This window comes from Crotalus tigris, unplaced genomic scaffold, assembly GCF_016545835.1.
Source record: "Crotalus tigris isolate CLP2741 ecotype Arizona unplaced genomic scaffold, ASM1654583v1 scf7180000018785.583249, whole genome shotgun sequence".
NCBI lineage: Eukaryota > Metazoa > Chordata > Lepidosauria > Squamata > Viperidae > Crotalus > Crotalus tigris.
In genome coordinates this window covers 143,688-162,676 of record NW_024097200.1, presented here as the reverse complement: position 1 = coordinate 162,676, position 18,989 = coordinate 143,688, and the positions used below count along the sequence as shown (strand labels likewise).

Here is an 18,989-nt window from a genome sequence, read left to right as displayed (position 1 = left end):
ATGGAGGTGAACAAGGATCTGCTTCTTCTCCCCAACATCACCCTTGGCTTCCGCATCTATGAAAATCAGAAGATGGAAAGGAAGATTTTCTTATACAGCCTCTCCTTGCTCTCCACACGAGGTCAAATGGTTCCGGGTTACAAATGTGGCTGGAAGGACCCTCTGCTCTCTGTCATTGGAGGTCACAACTCCGAATCCTCAAGGCAGATGGCCTCCATCTTCAGCATCTACAAGGTCCCACAGGTAAGGGGTTTGTGTGTGGAGTACACAAACAACCGAAGCACACACAGAAGCCAAGGAAGAAAACAAAGGTGTTTGGTGGGGGTGGCATACACCAAGGGTGTGTGACTTAGATAGTCGATCCTAAAGCTGAATTGGTTTTTCTATTTTGTATGTCAGGATACATTTTTATTTAACTGCACAAAGATACTGGCATAATTCAGAAATGTAGTATTTGCTAAGAGGAATCACGAGGAAGATGAAGCTTGTCACTCAATGTGAGTCAGTCTGACTGTAGGGCAATAAACTACACAATGGGGAGCCTTAAAGTCACCCCAAAACTGAACTTTGTTTTTGAAAGAAGCATCTCACTTTCTCCAACTTGGTGTTGGCTCGGAGTCCACTCAGGGAGACAGAAGCGTTCATCCTTCCTTCTTTCGGATTAACCCCAAGGAATCTGCTCAGTATGAGGGTCTAGTCCATCTGCTCCTGCATTTCCAGTGGAACTGGGTTGGGCTGGTGGCCAACCAAGATGACGGTGGGGAACATTTCATTTCATCTCTGCTGCCAATGCTGAAGGAGAAGGAGATCTGCCTGGCCTTCACTCAAATAATGAAATTTGATTTTTACACTGATCCAGGTACAAAATTACATCATCTTTTCAACACTTGGTCTAAAGCTGAAGTGATTATTTTTTTGGGAGACTACAGTGCTACCACAAATATGCGGATAGTTGTGTTTGTTCATCAAACACAGAGTAATATATTTCAGAAGGTGTGGGTCTTTACATCCAGTTGGAAATTTAATGTGATAAACTCTGGAGGCATATTGCTTTTTATGAAGACCTACCATGGTGCTTTGCATTTTAGGGAACACACCAGAGATGTCTCAGAGTTCAGCCATTTTCTCATGTCTTTAGACCCTTTGAAACCACAAGGGAACTTCTTTCTCCCTCTATGGTGGCAAGTGATCTTTGGCTGCATCATCCAGGAACCAGGAGTGATCCTTGAAAAGTGGCAGAAACCCTGTACTGGAGAGGAGAATTTACAGAGTCTGCCAGCTTACCTGTTTGAAACAACTATGACAGGTGAAAGTTACAACATCTACAATGCCATTTATGCTGTGGCACAAGCATTACATGTAATTTATGGATCAGGAGCGCGAACAGCTATGATGACACTTGGAAAGAGGATCTTAGATGTCCCGCCATGGCTGGTAGGGACATCTAAGGGACAATCTCTGGGTTTTTTTTTAATCCAATCCACAGATCCTTAGAGCTAACATACAGAGGATGTTCCCCATGTGTAGAACATAGAATAATAGAGTTGGAAGGGATCTCAGTGGTCTTCTAACCCAACTGCCTGCTCAAGCAGGAGACCCTATATCTTTTCAGAGAAATGGTTCTCCAGCCTCTTTGAAGGTCTCCAGTCCACCCACAAATTCTGAAACCAGTTCCATTGGTTTTGCTCTCACTGTTAGGAAATTTCTCCTTAGTTCCAGGTTCCTTCTCTCAATAGTAATAATAATAACAACAACAACAATAACAACAACAACAACAACAACAAAGTTGGAAGAGACCTTGGAGGTCATCTAGTCCAATACCCTGCTCAGGCAGGAAATCCTATAGCATTTCAGACAAATGGCTGTCCAGTCTCTTCTTAAAAACCTCCAGTGTTGGAGCATTCACAGCTTCTGGAGGCAGGTTGTCATTGTTCTAACTGCTTCACTTTTCGGTTAGTTTCCATCTTGTCCTTCCTCCAAGTGCTATGGAGAATAGCTTGACTCCCTCTTCTTTGTGGCAGCCAGTGAGATATTAGAATACTGCTTTCATGTCATCCCTGGTCCTTCTCTTCATTAAACTAAACATACTGAATTCCAGCAACTGTTGCTTATATGTTTTAGCCTCCAGTCCCCTAATCATCTTTGTTGCTCTTCTCTGTACTCTTTCTAGAGTCTTAACCTTTTTTTTACATTGTGGTGACCAAAACTGGATGCAATATTCCAAGTGTGGCCTTACCAAGGCATTGTCAAGTGCTATTAACACTTCACGTGATCTTGATTCTATCCCTCTGTTAATGCAGCTTAGCACTTTTTTGGCTTTTTTGGCAACTGCAGCACCCGGCTAGCTCATATTTAAGTTATTGTCCACTAGGACTCCAAGATCCCTCTAATAGTTACTACCATTGAGCGAGTTGTCACCTATATTGTACCTGTGCATTTGTTTTTTCTTGCCTAAATGTAGAACCTTACTTTTTTCACCATTGAATTTCATTTTGTTAGATAGCGCCCAATGTTCAAGTCTGTCCAGATCCTTCTGTATCTTAAGCCTATTTTCTTGAGTGTTGCTATTCCTGCCAGCGTGGTGTTATCTGCAAATTTGATGAGTTTCCCATTTATCCCCTCATTCAAATCATTAATGAAGATGTTGAAGAGCACTGGGCCCAGAACAGAGCCCTGGGGCACCCCACTACACACTTCCCTCCATATAGATGCAGTTCCATTGAGGACCACTCGCTGAGTACGGCCGGTCAGCCAGCTACGGATCCATCTAGTGGTGATTCTGTCTACCCCACATTTTTCTATCTTATCAAGTAGTAGGTTGTGATCTACTTTATCAAATGTCTTACTGAAGTCCAAGTAAATTATATCCACAGCATTCCTCTGGTCCACTAATTTTGTCACCTGGTCAAAGAATGCAATAAGATTTGTCTGGCATGATCTCTTTTTGACAAACCCATGTTGGCTTTTGCTAATGACGTTGTATTCTAGGTGTTTGCTGATTTGCTGCTTGATTATCTTTTCCAAGATCTTCCCAGGTATTGAGGTCAGGCTGATAGGTCTGTAGTTTCCTGGATCCCCTTTTCTTCCTTTTTTGAAGATGGGAACTACTTCAGCTCTTTTCCAGTCCTCTGTTAGTTCCCCAGTGCTCCAGGATCTTTGAAAAATAGTTCAGTGGTTCTGAGATCACATCTGCCAGTTCCTTGAGAACCTTGGGGTGTAATCCATTTGATCCTGGCAATTTGAACTCGTCTAGGCTGGACAGGTGCTCACTTACCATTTTCTTGCCTATCTTAACTCTGTGCATTGGTGTATAGACATTTCAGTCCTTTATGACTGGCCCTGTGTTTACTTTCTATATAACCTGTGTGGTGCCTAAGTTCCCCGATGTTCTTACCGCCTGTTTGGTTAGTAAATTTTGTGTGGCTCTCGCTATTAAAAGCTTGATTTTACTTGACAGCAAGGTTGATATTCTTGTCCACACACACATCTATGTTACATGCACTGCTAACCCTGTAATTTTTTTGATTGCTGGGGACAGGGATGTTCTGTATCAATTAACTCACTGTCCCCATTGTTTAGTTAAAGCAGATTAAAAGAGTTATATTTTTTAAAACAGCAATAATATAGATTAAGTATAATATTTTATTCAATACAGGTAGAAGGGGGGAAGGAGAAATAAAACAAACCAATTGTACATAAGATTCATGTATGTATGACCTTCCGAAAAGGTTTTCAGAAGTATTCAAAGCTTGTCAATTTCATGGAATGACCATTACATAGAGTGATTCAGAGTAAGGTGACAATTCTGCCAGATGCTGCAATAGGTTAGCTGAAGTCCCAGTAGACATATCTGCAGAACCACCTCTGTTTCCTTCATGTTGTAGCCTGAATCTAGTTGTAGAAAGACACTTGACTCAATCCATTGTAACCCTGGTTTTTGTTACTATGGCTTATGCTGTGTGATCCCTCCCATATATTTAATTTGCCATTTGTTGCACTGAACTGCTTGTTGCGTGAAACCACCTTCTGTCGACTTTAACACACACAACAGGATTCACCGTAGTCTAAAATTCATGAAACTGTGTTTTTTTCTGCATCAAACCATAAAGAATGCACCTTTATGTCCATTGAAGTCACAAATTAGGGCAGACACTACAAAGAAAACAAATTCTTAGAGGAGTGGGAAAGTGTTAGTAATTTCTGAAGGTCTCTTTCCATTCAGCTTCTTCCCTATTTGAGGAATATCCAGTTCAACAACACTGCTGGAGATGAAATCTACTTCTCAGAGAATAGACTGGGGTCTGCTCGTTATGATCTTTTCAACTGGGTTCTCCTCCCCAATCAATCTTTTGTGTCTGTCAAAGTTGGACAGATAGATCCCAGGGCTCCTGCAGGACAGGATTTCACCATTAACTCCGATGCAATTGTCTGGGCAAAAAAGGTGAGCTGGAAGGTAAAATAAATCTAGTAAAAGGGTCATTCTCTTCTGAGGATTAAAAAGATCTCCTTTACTGGAGAACGGGTTACTGAATCAAAAATTTGGCAACCATTTGATGAAAAGCCTGTTTCATATGTAACATATTTCAGGTTTGATTTGTGACAGATCAAAAAGGGTTGAGATCAGGAAGAAATTCTTCTTGAAACACAGGATGCAGTTAGAGCAGCCAAGAGTGGTTTCCATGGATGATTCCCATAAAGTTGGACCTCCATCACTGTTTGCTTCTGAAAATCTGTAGCTCAATTCACAATCCTTCTTTTGCATGTCAAGCCCCAGTTCCAAACCCCAGAATCCATTGGTGGTTTAGAGTGGCATTAGCCTTAATCCTCCAAGAGCTTTTCCTGGTTTGTGCTACACTTGAGTTAAAGATTGAGTCTGAAGATATTCTAAGGATGGAAAGAGAACTATACAAATGAACAAGTGAACCATGGCTGAAGACATCTACAGGATTTCTGTTTTCTCTTTTAGAAGGTGCCCTTTGCCAGATGTGGCATGAAGAGGTGCCAGGCAGGAGAGAGGAAAAGTGTTCCAGAGGGTGAGGAGGTTTGCTGCTACCAATGTGCCCCTTGCCCAGAAGGGACCATTTCTAATCAGACAGGTAGAGCACACTTTCAATGTAGCTTTTCCAGGATCAAGGAAGCCAATCGGTAGAAACAAATATTAATTTTGTTGTTCTTTTTAGTCGATTGATATTCTTCAACGTATTCATGCTTTTCAGCAGAATTTCTATTCATGAATCTAAACTGGCCTTCTGCCCTCCTCCCCAGCCACCTTTCCTGCTCCTCAGCAATTTAATGCAGGGTAGTTTCAGGGCACAAATAATGGGTTCCCTACTAGATGTTCTAGTCCTACTATTGCTTCCAACTACATCCAGGAAAACAAGCTACCAAACTTTTTATGAAGCAGTGGGGTATAAAGTTGAAGCTTTGATTTTCCTTATTTAGGGTGTGCTTTTCTCTCAGTGCTATCAGTCTCCCAGAAGATAAAGAGACCAGTTGGAGAAGAAGGAGATCCATCTAAGTCTGGCTGCCCTTCCCTGCAAAAAATTGTCTGAATGAGTTGATGCAAAATAGAAGTAGCGAACTGGATCCCAAAAGGTGGAAATATCCTTGTCTCGAGCTAACCTATCCTCAGGATAATTGAAGTACTCTTGATTTCAGATTCTGCAAACTGTGACCCCTGCCCAGAAGACCGATATTCTAACATGGACAAGGACCACTGCATTACCAAGAAGATGCACTTCCTGACCTATCAGGAGACCCTGGGATACACTTTAATAACTCTAGCATTTTCTTTCTCTGTGATCACATCTGCAGTGTTGGTGATATTCCACAAACATCGTGACACACCAATTGTCAAGGCCAACAACCGAGATCTCACCTATCTTCTCCTGGTCTCCCTCCTGCTCTGCTTCCTCTGCTCCTTCCTCTTCATTGGTCAACCTGGGAAGCTCACCTGTCTCTTACGACAAACTGCCTTTGCCATTCTCTTTTCCATTGCAGTTTCCTCTGTCTTGGCAAAAACTGTCATGGTGGTTCTGGCCTTCATGGCCACTAAGCCAGGGAACAAGGCAAGGAAACTCTTGGGAAAACCACTGACCAACTCCATTGTCTTAGTCTGTCCCCTGGTCCAAACAGTTCTTTGTATTATCTGGCTGGTAACCTCTCCCCCATTTCCCAACATGGACTTCCACTCCTTAGTAGCAGAGACCATCTTGGAATGTAATGAAGGCTCAACTTTAATATTTTATGCTGTCCTCGCCTACCTGGGTTTTTTGGCCCTCGTGAGTTTCACAGTGGCCTTTCTGGCTAGGAAATTGCCCGACAGCTTTAACGAAGCCAAGTTCATTACTTTTAGCATGCTGGTCTTTTGCAGCGTTTGGATCAGCTTCCTCCCCACCTACCTGAGCACCAAAGGGAAGTTCATGGTGGCCGTGGAGATCTTCTCCATATTGGCCTCTGGGGCTGGTCTTTTGGCTTGTATCTTTTTCCCCAAATGCTACATTATCCTACTAAGGCCACATCTGAATTGTAGAGAGAATATAATGAGGCACAAAAGTGTCTGATTTGTCCTGGGATTGGGAAATTTTACTTGGATTGGGGCATTTTGGCAGTTGTCCCTGGTAAAGACCCAATCATCTTCTGAGTAATATACATTGATATCAAAGATATGGATATTTATTAAACAAATTTATGTAGCCACCAACTCTCACACAGGTGACTCTGGGCAGCTGAAAAAATATTTTTTTAAAAAAAAAAATTCATCCTATAATAAATCCATGATATAAAAAATACATAACCCACAATTTACAGCAGAAAGGTTTCCCACTTTAATCAGAGTCAATAAAATGTGCTGGATTCTGTTGGGTGGCTGGGGAGCAGGAGGTAAAGACTTTTATTTTACAAAAGTAAATGTTGCAAATTTTAAAAGATATATATTAATTTCCATTTTCTTTTTCTGCTCTGTCTTTAATGTTCTTTGGTATTTTCTGTTTATTTGTTCCTGGAGAGCCTTCTTCTCCTCTTCTGGCTCTCGGCTCCATCTAAGAAAATGGTTGGAAGAACATTTCCCTCTGTCAGGTTCTGAAGGAAGAAAATCAATTACTCCCCCCCCCCCGCCCATACATTTCTAATTTTCTTCCTTCGTCCCTATTTCCTCTTCTCATCTGGGCAGTCTATCTGTTAGTTTGCCTGTTTATCTGACTCCTGGCCTTTGGCTCTTTTTATTCAATATCTTCCTCATGAGGCTGGTGGTGGAAGAGCTTCCCTGAAGCCATCTTGTTTTCCCTCCTTCTTGTCTCTTTCTTAGCACTTCAACTCTTCTCTTTGTTTATTCCTTCTTAATTCTTCATCTGAACCTTCATTCCATCAGAGGGAACTCTCTAGAAGATGTTCCAACACTTCTTTCCATGATTCCCTTCCATGTGATCGTAAATAAAACAGCTGCCACATCTAGCATTATTGCTCACACTTACATGGCTACAACTGACTTCCATGCTGAGGGCCTCTTAGCTCTCAGTCTGAAAGTCAAGTGTTGTGTCACAATGTACCTTTTGAACAGCAGTAAACCCCCACTATTTTACTTTTCATGGATATCACTTGTCCCCAGTGAGCAGTTTTTGTCCTCCTGACCTGGTTTCTTGACTTGTATCTGATCCCTCCACAAATGCTACATTCCCTGATGAGGTCCAAACAGAATCACAGAGAAAACATAACAAGGAATAAGAATCTCTGACTAATGAAGGGATTGGAAACTGTTAGTTCGACTTTGGGGCTTGCTTAGAATTTAAAAACATTTCAGACAAGTGAAGAAAAGAAGGTGGGAGTTGTCCACTTCACAGCTCATATTCAACTGTGTGACTGGTCACAATATACTTGTTAGCCACCCAGAGTCATCTTGTGTAGGGAAGATACCACAAAAGTGTAATAAAAAGGTCTGCAAGAGTCACCCACCCCCTTTATTTTTCATGAAAGCCACTTGTTCCCAGTGATGCCGTGTCCCAACGTGATAATTAACACAGATTGATCTTGAAGAAATGGATGTGGATTTTCAGTAGGACTTTTATCCCTTTATTTGTTTTAATGAAGAATCTTTGAAAAGAAGCATCAAGTTGGGTTACAGTTACAGTGGCAAAGAATAATCATAGAGAAATAATAAAGAAATACTAATACTTTCTTAAGGGGAGCCTGGAACCTCCACAGAGCTCATCCCTGGGTGGCGGATTGGGGGGCCCTACCCATTATGGCTTTAGACTGTAATGGCGGGTTGGACTGAATCAAATACCTCCTGTGGACCTAGTGAGTGGCAGCTGGCTCCCCAGTATTGACTGAAGGCGGAGACCATATTGGTTGGAACGGATTCAGAAGAACAGCATACAGTGTGGTGGCAGCCACTTGAACAGCATGTGCACAGCAGTGTAGAAAGCAAAAGGAAGACTACTGAACTATATATTTCCCAAGAAAATCATGTTAGTGGTAGCAAAACCTAACAATGACGCCGAGTACGGGCGCCCCTTAAATGGGGCAGGGGTGATAAAAATCTCCCGGTGTGCTAGAAGCATGGTAAACCCAAAACTATGAATTGGTACGTGGAATCTGAGAAGCCTATACGAAGCTGAGAAAACACACAACACTATCCTAGAAATGTCCAAATACAATATCTCTATATTGGGAGTGAGTGAAACGCGCTGCCTGAAAATGGAATGTGTAGAATAGGAGATTATACTATCTACTACTCTGGTGAGAATAGCAAAAACCATCCAAATGGAGTAGCTGTAATTGTAAACAATTGTGTAAATAAATGCATCAAGTCCTTTATTCCTGTATCCGACAGAGTGATAATGATCCAAATAAATATTACTACAGGAAATATGAATGTTATACAAGTTTATGCTCCCACAGCTGACAGTGATGAGGAGGATTTTGAGAAGTTCTACGAAGATAGAAGCAGTGTACTGAAAACTCTAAAAGGTAATGATATCACAATACACATGGGGGACTTCAAAGCAAAAGTGGGAGAAGGAAGTGATGCTGGAAACTTTGGCTTAGGAACCAGAAATGGTAGAGGTGACAGATTTGTAGACTTCTGCAGGGAACATAGGCAATGTGTGATGAATACTTTTTTCAAGTTGCTAAAAAAACACCTCTACACTTGGAGATCACCAGCAGATACACGAAATAATGCAATAAGGAACCAAATTGACTATTTTACAATAAACAAAAGATTTAGAAACTCAGTAAAATCAGTAAAGACATACCCAGGTGCAGATGTACTATCTGATCATAATCTACTACTTGCTGAAGTCCAGCTGAAACTAAAAAGGATGAAAAACCCAAACCCTGCTAAACCAAGAATCGACAGAGACTTCATCATTAAACATGGAGGTAATTCTTATAACCCTTATAAGAATTATTCTATTGGAATTGGATGAAGAAACCATGATACCAACACCCCATAATAAAATCTTTTTGCAATGGGGGTCACTTTGTCATGCCCTACGATACATTCCTGTGATTTGATGCTGTTCCTGATGTCACTGCTGTGACAATGGATGTCAACGCTCTGACAACTGAGAACCAGCAGCCATTTTTACTTTTGCTTTTAATGTGCCTTTTCTATTCTCTTAGAGTTGATATGTTGAAGGGGGGATAGGGTAAATGCCTGAGGGTTTAGCTAGCCATAAAAATGTAGAAATGTGGGAACTCAAGGATGTGTTCTGATAAGGTTTTTGCGGGCTGAGGGGCCAGAGAGAAAAGCCCACAATTTTTGCTAATTGGGGAATGTGATTTATGACAGCCTTTGTGGGGTGGGAATTGCAATTTGTTACTTTGTATCTGGGAAAAGGGAATCTCATTCTTGGGTTCAACTATGTAAGTGCCGATACTTTGTTTCCTAATAAAAAGTTCTTTAAGAAAGAATTCTTGCCTTGAAGTGCTTTTACTGGTTTCATCTATCAGAACTATGACATCTGATGTCTAGATTCACAGGCTTGCAATTATCTCGTAATGTGACGGTCACTATAGAATGCTGAAAGCCATGCTTTCTCATTCCCAGCCACCCCAGTTGCTAAAGATCTATTTTTTCTTTCAGCTTCTTGCCTATCTGAAGAATATCCAATTCAATGACAGTGCTGGAAATAAAGTCACAATCTCAGAAAATGGACCAGGTACAGCTCAGTATGATGTTCTGTACTTGCTTTTGCTCCGCAATCAGTCTTTTGTCCCCATAAAAGTTGGACAAATGGATCCTAAGTTTCCCCCAGGCCAGGAAGTTACCATCACGTCTGATGCAATGACCTGGGCCAGAAAGGTGGGCTAGAAGGAAATGTTCTGATTTCAGAAAATGATTCATTCTTTCCTAGGGATGCAGAATTTCTTTCTCATTGGAAAAAAGGGTGGATTGAATCAGAAAAATTGATAGCCAAGTGGTGAAAAGATATTTTCATGAAACAGATTCAGGTCTGATGTCAATGCTGCTAATATTGGATATTCTTGCTTTGACAAAATATGCAGAACTGTCTGGTATTTTTAGAGTTAATTTAGATGATGTTGGGAGGGGAGGGGTAAGAATATGTGTAGAGAACGGGCTTCAGAACAGAAGTGAACCTTTGCCCCCAGCCTGATTGGAGACCGTGATTTATGACAGCAAAGTAAAGGAGGGAAAATGCCAGTTTGAATGCCTTTCAGGAGAATGCAAGTGACTCGCAGGAGTCTTCTCCAGCAGAATAGTTCAAAGGCCTCAATTCTTTGTCCAATTTTCACATCCATACATTGCAACTGGGAAAACCAAGGCCTTGACTATACGCACTTTTGTTGGCAGGGTGATGTCTCTGCCTTTTAGTATGCTGTCTAGATTTACCATAGCTTTCCTCCCAGGAGCAAGCGTCTTTTAATTTCTTGGCTGCAGTCCCCATCTGCGGTGATCTTGGAGCCCAGGGAAAATAAAATCTGTCTGTCAGAATCCAATTATATTTCATCTCTAGTTATCAATTATAAAAAACCCCATTTCTGCCTTCTATGGATTCTGCCATACGATGAAGGGAAGGGGGTGAACAAAGCGGCTTTATGGCTCTCACTTCCTTCGGTACACTTCAAAGGAACTGATTGTGTGTATTGCCAAAAGAGCTAACCATAAGAATGGAGCTGTTACCTTTCATGTAGTTTTCTTTGAAGTCTCCATCCAGCCAGCAGAAAGGAAAAGGGGGTGGAATTGTAATGCCTGAAACCGTCACTGGAAGAGGGGGGTGATTGGGTGGGACTACTGGGGAACCCCTTAAAACCTTGAATGGGAGAGTTTGGACCCCAAGTCCTGTCTAGAACGCATGCAACCATTTTCTCTTAATAAAGGATGCCTGTTGGAAGAATTATTCCAAGAGTTCTGTCTTCTTAAGATGCAAAGTGGGCTGGGTCCTTACACTGTCAATACAATAATTATTGTATAAAGGTTTTAAACAAAGATTGTTTTCCTTATTTACAGCTTTTATTGATTTATTGTACACTGCCCATGACTTTGCTAGAGATGTGTGCTCCATTTATTCCCTTGTCTTGTGGGTATAACTAAATCCTGTAGGCATTGGTATGATGACTCACACTTCCTAAGATGCAGCAGACTGGCACCCTGCCCCATCAGCAACCATTCTATCTGAACATACGATGGCACAGGCCAAACTCCATCTTGTGTGCAGGTGTTCACTTTCAGATAGCTCATAAAGTCAACTTCACCTTGACTCTCAAATCCACCTGCTCTGTGGATTAGCAACAAGAGACACAAACATGTTTTTAACTATCTAATGTGCAAACAACATCTACTGCCCAACAGATAGGACAATTGCTTTCCCCTTGAATTATCAGAAGAACAGTAATTCTCAATGTATCCCCTGTGGACGTCAACCCACAAAAGTCTTCCAAGGTTAAACCTGCAATAAAATATATTGTATAAAATATATTCTCTGAGTTCTCCCAGCGGTGGAGGAGTTTGCCTTGTCCTCCAAAGAGCTAACTGTGGGGTTTGGTGAGACTCAGCTGGCCTTTGTGTCAAAGCCCAAACGCAGGTAAGAGAAAGCATGATTGATACAGTATTTTATTGATGGATTAGTCTGGCAACCTTATTATTAAAATAAAATACAACACACAGTCTCATTTCAGAATAGGACAGATAGGGTGAACTAAAGTGATAAAATACAAATGGCTTAATACATAGTGGCATCAGATAAATTAACCCTGAGGCCATCCAGGGTTGTGTCTGTGGTGCTAAAGCTCTGATGGTATTTCTGAGGCTCCCTGCAATTCAGCTTCCGCACAGACCTTGATTTCTGATCTGGGAGGGACGGTGACAAGGATGACTGGGCTGCCTCTCCTGTTGCTTCTGCTGCTCTCCTGGCTCCTGACTCCAGTTACTGCTAAGAAGATTCAGACCATCTGTCCATTGAAAATACACGTGAAGTTTCGAGATCAGTGGGAGTTTTACAGGCCTGGTGATCTGATTATTGGAGGGAATTTGCCCCTGATGACTTTTGTGGAGTCCAGCGCCCCAGATTTTCAAAAAGACCCATCGCAGTTTATTAATGACATCACGTAAGTTTCACCTGGAGGGGAAAAAAATTTCGTCGACTGTTTTCTTTCCTTTGGATTTTAAGAAATGCTCATTCTAGGGATCTTCAGCTCTTTGTCCTTTTCTCAATAAAGAGGAAAATTCAAGAAATAGGTTAGAATTCTCTGTCTTTAAAGAACTGTTCCTGAGGACAGAGAACAACAACAGTATATACACAAATTATATGTGGGGGCATGACTTGTCTTTCCAGAAGTTACAATCAGGATAATTATCAACTATATAAAAGTAGATAGTGAAGAAGTTGACTTATAACATTCATTTGGACATAAAATCATAGTAAAAAAAACTCAAAGAAAAGTTTGATCTTTTTCCAATGTGGATATTGTAAAAACAAAACAAAACAAAACCTCCTCAGGTTTGGAATGAGCATTGCTCGTTGAATCATGTTCCTTAGTAAATCTGGGCTGTGACCCTCACTGGAGTTGTTGCTCAGATCTGAAGAAGCTGCTCTGAGAGAGGAAGAAAATGGTTAGGGAGGAAGAGGAGCAATTGGGGAGGATTTCAGCCAATGGAGGAAAGTGAAGAAGGGAGGGAGAATAGAGGGAGTTTAGATGATCTGGGATAAGGATGGCAGGTGTTTCTCCTTTCTCAGAGATCCATCCAAGCACTATCAAGGAACATCCCTAAAAAGCCAAAAAGAACCCAATGCAACTTGTCACTTACTGCTGCAAGGACACACACAAAAGGCAAGGCCAACTCCACCAGCACACAAGATCTTTCCTATAATGGTCAACAATGTTTTTCTCACTATAGACCCCTACTCAAAAAATACCATCAATTCCTGGCCTTGATGTTTGCCGTCATGGAGGTGAACAAGGATCTGCTTCTTCTCCCCAACATCACCCTTGGCTTCCGCATCTATGAAAATCAGAAGATGGAGAGGAAGATTTTCTTATACAGCCTCTCCTTGCTCTCCACACGAGGTCAAATGGTTCCGGGTTACAAATGTGGCAGGAAGGACCCTCTGCTTTCTGTCATTGGAGGTCACAACTCCGAATCCTCAAGGCAGATGGCCTCCATCTTCAGCATCTATAAGGTCCCACAGGTAAGGGGTTTGTGTGTGGAGTACACAAACAACCGAAGCATACACAGAAGCCAAGGAAGAAAACAAAGGTGTTTGGTGGGGGGTGGCATACACCAAGGGTGTGTGACTTAGATAATCGATCCTAAAGCTGAATTGGTTTTTCTATTTTGTATGTTAAGATACATTTTTATTTAACTGCACAAAGATACTGGCATAATTCAGAAATGCAGTATTTGCTAAGAGGAGTCACTTCCTGACTTTCATAAAAGTTTATCATCTTTCTGCACTTTACAGTGCAGTTTAATCAGGTTGATGATTTGTTCCTTTGACTTCTGATCTATCACAACTAGACAACACAAGTCAATGTTGGCTCTTCATAAGAAGGGAGGAAGATGAAGCTGAGTCAGTCTGACTGGTGAGTCAGTCTGACTGGTAGGGCAATAAACTACACAACGGGGAGCCTTAAAGTCACCATAAAACTTAACTTTGTTTTTGAAAGAAGAATCTCACTTTCTCCAGCTTGGTGTTGGCTCTGAGTCCACTCAGGGAGACAGAAGCGTTCATCCTTCCTTCTTTCGGATTAACCCCAAGGAATCTGCTCAGTATGAGGGTCTAGTCCATCTGCTCCTGCATTTCCAGTGGAACTGGGTTGGGCTGGTGGCCAACCAAGATGACGGTGGGGAACATTTCATTTCATCTCTGCTGCCAATGCTGAAGGAGAAGGAGATCTGCCTGGCCTTCACTCAAATAATGAAATTTGATTTTTACACTGATCCAGGTACAAAATTACATCATCTTTTCAACACTTGGTCTAAAGCTGAAGTGATTATTTTTTTGGGAGACTACAGTGCTACCACAAATATGTGGATAGTTGTGTTTGTTTATGAAACACACAGTAATACATTTATGAAGGTGTGGATCTTTACATCCAGTTGGAAATTTAATGTGATAAACTCTGGAGATATATTGCTTTTTATGGAGACCTACCATGGTGCTCTGCATTTTAGGGAACACACCAGAGATGTCTCAGAGTTCAGCCATTTTCTCATGTCTTTAGACCCTTTGAAACCCCAAGGGAACTTCTTTCTCCCTCTATGGTGGCAAGTGATCTTTGCCTGCAAGTTCCAGAAACCAGGAGTGATCTTTAAAAAGTGGGAGAAACCCTGTACTGGAGAGGAGAATTTACAGAGTCTGCCAGCTTACCTGTTTGAAACAACTATGACAGGTGAAAGTTACAACATCTACAATGCCATTTATGCTGTGGCACAAGCATTACATGTAATTTATGGATCAGGAGCGCGACCTGCTATGATGAGACTTGGAAAGAGGATCGTACATGTCCCAGCATGGCTGGTAATCTCTGTTTTTTTTTTTAAATCCAATCCACAGATCCTTAGAGCTAACATACAGAGGAAGTTGCCCATGTGTAGAACATAGAAGAATAGAGTTGGAAGGGATCTCAGTTCTAACCCAAACCCTGCTAAAGCAGGAGACCCTATATCATTTCAGACAAATGGTTCTCCAGCCTCTTTGAAGATATCCAGTCCACCCACAAATTCTGAAACCAGTTCCATTGGTTTTGCTCTCACTGTTAGGACATTTCTCCGTAGTTCCAGGTTCCTTCTCTCAATAATAATAATAATAATAATAATAATAATAATAATAATAATAGTAATAATAGTAACAACAACAACAATAATAATAATAACAACATGAACAACAATAACAACAACAAAGTTGAAAGGGACCTTAGAGGTCATCTAGTCCAACACCCTGCTCTGGCAGGAAATCCTATAAGATTTCAGACAAATGGCTGTCCAGTCTCTTCTTAAAAAACTCCAATGTTGGAGCATTCACAGCTTCGGGAGGCAGGTTGTCATTGTTCTAACTGCTTCACTCTTTGGTTAGTTTCCATCTTGTCCCCGTTGTTTAGTGAAAACAGATTAAAACAATAATACAAATTAAGTATAATATTTGATTCAATACAGGTAGAGGGGGGAAGGAAAAATAAAACAAACTAATTGTACATAAGATTCATGTATGTATGACCTTCCGAAAAGGTTTTCAGAAGTATTCAAAGCTTGTCAATTTCATGGAATGACCATTACAAAGAATGATCCAGAGCAAGATCACAATTCTGCCAGATGCTGCAAGAGGTCAACTGAAGTCCTAGTAGACATATTTGCAGAACCACCTCTGTTTCCTTCATGTTGTAGCCTGAATCTAGTTGTAGAAAGACACTTGACTCAATCCATTGTAACCCTGGTTTTCGTTACTATGGCTTATGCTATGTGATCCCTCCGATATATTTAATTTGCCATTTGTTGCACTGAACTGCTTGTTGTGTGAAACCACCCTCTGCCGACTTTAGCACACACAACAGGATTCATGAAACTGTGTTTTTTTTCTGCATCAAACCATAAAAAATGCACCTTTATGTCCATTGAAGTCACAAATCAGGGCAGGCACTGCAAGGAAAACAAATTGTTAGAAGAGTGGGAAAGTGTTAGTAATTTCTGAAAGTCTCTTTCCATTCAGCTTCTTCCTTATTTGAGGAACATTCAGTTCAACAACACTGCTGGAGATGAAATCTACTTCTCAGAGAATAGACTGGGGTCTGCTCGTTATGATCTTTTCAACTGGGTTCTCCTCCCCAATCAATCTTTTGTCTCTGTGAAAGTTGGACAGATAGATCCAGGGGCTCCTGCAGGACAGGATTTCACCATTAACTCCGATGCAATTGTCTGGGCAAAAAAGGTGAGCTGGAAGGTAAAATAAATCCAGTAAAAGGGTCATTCTCTTCTGGGGATTCAAAACATCTCCTTTACTGGAGAATGGGTTACTGAATCAAAAATTTGGCAACCATTTGATGAAAAGCCTGTTTCATATGTAACATATTTGAAGTTTGATTTGTGACAGATCAAAAAGGGTTGAGATCAGGAAGAAATTCTTCTTGAAACACAGGATGCAGTTAGAGCAGCCAAGAGTGGTTTCCATGGATGATTGCCATAAAGTTGGACCTCCATCACTGTTTGCTTCTGAAAATCTGTAGCTGAATTCACAATCCTTCTTTTGCATGTCAAGCCCCAGTTCCAAACCCCAGAATCCATTGGTGGTTTAGAGTGGCATTAGCCTTAATCCTCCAAGAGCTTTTCCTGGTTTGTGCTACACTTGAGTTAAAGATTGAGTCTGAAGATATTCTAAGGATGGAAAGAGAACTATACAAAGCATGGCTGAAGACATCTACAGTATTTCTGTTTTCTCTTTTAGAAGGTGCCCTTTGCCAGATGTGGCATGAAGAGGTGCCAGGCAGGAGAGAGGAAAAGTGTTCCAGAGGGTGAGGAGGTTTGCTGCTACCAATGTGCTCCTTGCCCAGAAGGGACTATTTCTAATCAGACAGGTAGAGCACACTTTCAATGTAGCTTTTCCAGGATCAAGGAAGCCAATCGGTAGAAACAAATATTAATTTTGTTGTTATTTTTAGTCGATTGATATTCTTCAACATATTCATGCTTTTCAGCAGAATTTCTATTCATGGATCTAAACTGGCCTTCTGCCCTCCTCCCCAGCCACCTTTCCTGTTCCTTAGCAATTTAATGAAGGGTAGTTTCAGGGCACAATTAATGGGTTCCCTACTAGATGTTCTAGTCCTACTATTGCTTCCAACTACATCCAGGAAAACAAGCTACCAAACTTTTTATGAAGCAGTGGGGTATAAAGTTGAAGCTTTGATTTTCATTATTTAGGGTGTGCTTTTCTCTCAGTGCTATCAGTCTCCCAGAAGATAAAGAGACCAGTTGGAGAAGAAGGAGATCCATCTACGTCTGCCTGCCCTTCCCTGCAAAAAATTGTCTGAATGAGTTGATGCAAAATAGAAGTAGCGAACTGGATCCCAAAAGGTGGAAATATCCTTGTCTCGAGCTAACCTATCCTCAGGATAATTGAAGTACTCTTGATTTCAGATTCTGCAAACTGTGACCCCTGCCCAGAAAACCGATATTCCAACATGGACAAGGACCACTGCATTGCCAAGAAGATCCACTTCCTGACCTATCAGGAAACCTTGGGATACACTTTAATAACTCTAGCATTTTCTTTCTCTGTGATCACATCTGCAGTGCTGGTGATATTCCATAAACATCGTGACACACCAATTGTCAAGGCCAACAACCGAGATCTCACCTATCTCCTCCTGGTCTCCCTCCTGCTCTGCTTCCTCTGCTCCTTCCTCTTCATTGGTCAACCTGGGAAGCTCACCTGTCTCTTACGACAAACTGCCTTTGCCATTCTCTTTTCCATTGCAGTTTCCTCTGTCTTGGCAAAAACTGTCATGGTGGTTCTGGCCTTCATGGCCACTAAGCCAGGGAACAAGGCAAGGAAACTCTTGGGAAAACCACTGACCAACTCCATTGTCTTAGTCTGTCCCCTGGTCCAAACAGTTCTTTGTATTATCTGGCTGGTAACCTCTCCCCCATTTCCCAACATGGACTTCCATTCCTTAGTAGCAGAGACCATCTTGGAATGTAATGAAGGCTCAACTTTAATATTTTATGCTGTCCTCGCCTACTTGGGTTTTTTGGCCCTTGTGAGTTTCACAGTGGCCTTTCTGGCTAGGAAATTGCCCGACAGCTTTAACGAAGCCAAGTTCATTACTTTTAGCATGCTGGTCTTTTGCAGCGTTTGGATCAGCTTCCTCCCCACCTACCTGAGCACCAAAGGGAAGTTCATGGTGGCCGTGGAGATCTTCTCCATATTGGCCTCTGGGGCTGGTCTTTTGGCTTGTATCTTTTTCCCCAAATGCTACATTATCCTACTAAGGCCACATCTGAATTGTAGAGAGAATATAATGAGGCACAAAAATGTCTGATTTGTCCTGGGATTGGGAAATTTTACTTGGATTGGGGCATTTTGGCAGTTGTCCCTGGTAAAGACCCAATCATCTTCTGAGTAATATACATTGATATCAAAGATATGGATATTTATTAAACAAATTTATGTAGCCACCAACTCTCACACAGGTGACTCAGGGCAACTGAAAAAATATTTTTTTTAAAAAAAAATTCATCCTATAATAAATCCATGATATAAAAAATACATAACCCACAATTTACAGCAGGAAGGTTTCCCACTTTAATCAGAGTCAATAAAATGTGCTGGATTGTGTTGGGTGGCTGGGGAGCAGGAGGTAAAGACTTTTATTTTACAAAAGTAAATGTTGCAAATTTTAAAAGATATATATTAATTTCCATTTTCTTTTTCTGGTCTGTCTTTAATGTTCTTTGGTATTTTCTGTTTATTTGTTCCTGGAGAGCCTTCTTCTCCTCTTCTGGCTCTCGGCTCCATCTGAGAAAATGGTTG

General features: G+C 41.3%; 2 protein-coding genes across 2 annotated transcripts; both read left to right on the top strand.

Annotated features, from left to right (window-relative positions):
- On the top strand, positions 1-6,563 carry LOC120313809 (vomeronasal type-2 receptor 26-like). The gene is made up of 3 exons (XM_039356086.1): positions 1-243; positions 4,967-5,096; positions 5,659-6,563. Exons 1-3 carry the CDS (start codon positions 1-3, stop codon positions 6,561-6,563), a joined length of 1,278 nt encoding a protein of 425 aa, XP_039212020.1.
- Positions 6,564-8,488: 1,925 nt separating this feature from the next.
- Positions 8,489-18,498, top strand: LOC120313808 (vomeronasal type-2 receptor 26-like). The gene is made up of 6 exons (XM_039356085.1): positions 8,489-8,498; positions 8,899-8,967; positions 11,960-12,047; positions 13,361-13,652; positions 16,902-17,031; positions 17,594-18,498. The coding sequence occupies exons 1-6, from the start codon at positions 8,489-8,491 to the stop codon at positions 18,496-18,498; spliced, it is 1,494 nt and encodes a 497-aa protein (XP_039212019.1).
- Positions 18,499-18,989: the final 491 nt, after the last annotated feature.

Excerpts from the sequence above, each read along its gene's own strand:
- LOC120313809 (XM_039356086.1), top strand. The coding sequence starts at position 1 with ATGGAGGTGAACAAGGATCTGCTTCTTCTCCCCAACATCACCCTTGGC. Across the intron at positions 244-4,966 it reads GCATCTACAAGGTCCCACAG|AAGGTGCCCTTTGCCAGATG; the intron begins GTAAGGGGTTTG and ends TTTCTCTTTTAG. Across the intron at positions 5,097-5,658 it reads GACCATTTCTAATCAGACAG|ATTCTGCAAACTGTGACCCC; the intron begins GTAGAGCACACT and ends TCTTGATTTCAG.
- LOC120313808 (XM_039356085.1), top strand. Across the intron at positions 8,968-11,959 it reads TGTACTGAAAACTCTAAAAG|CGGTGGAGGAGTTTGCCTTG; the intron begins GTAATGATATCA and ends GAGTTCTCCCAG. Across the intron at positions 13,653-16,901 it reads GCATCTATAAGGTCCCACAG|AAGGTGCCCTTTGCCAGATG; the intron begins GTAAGGGGTTTG and ends TTTCTCTTTTAG.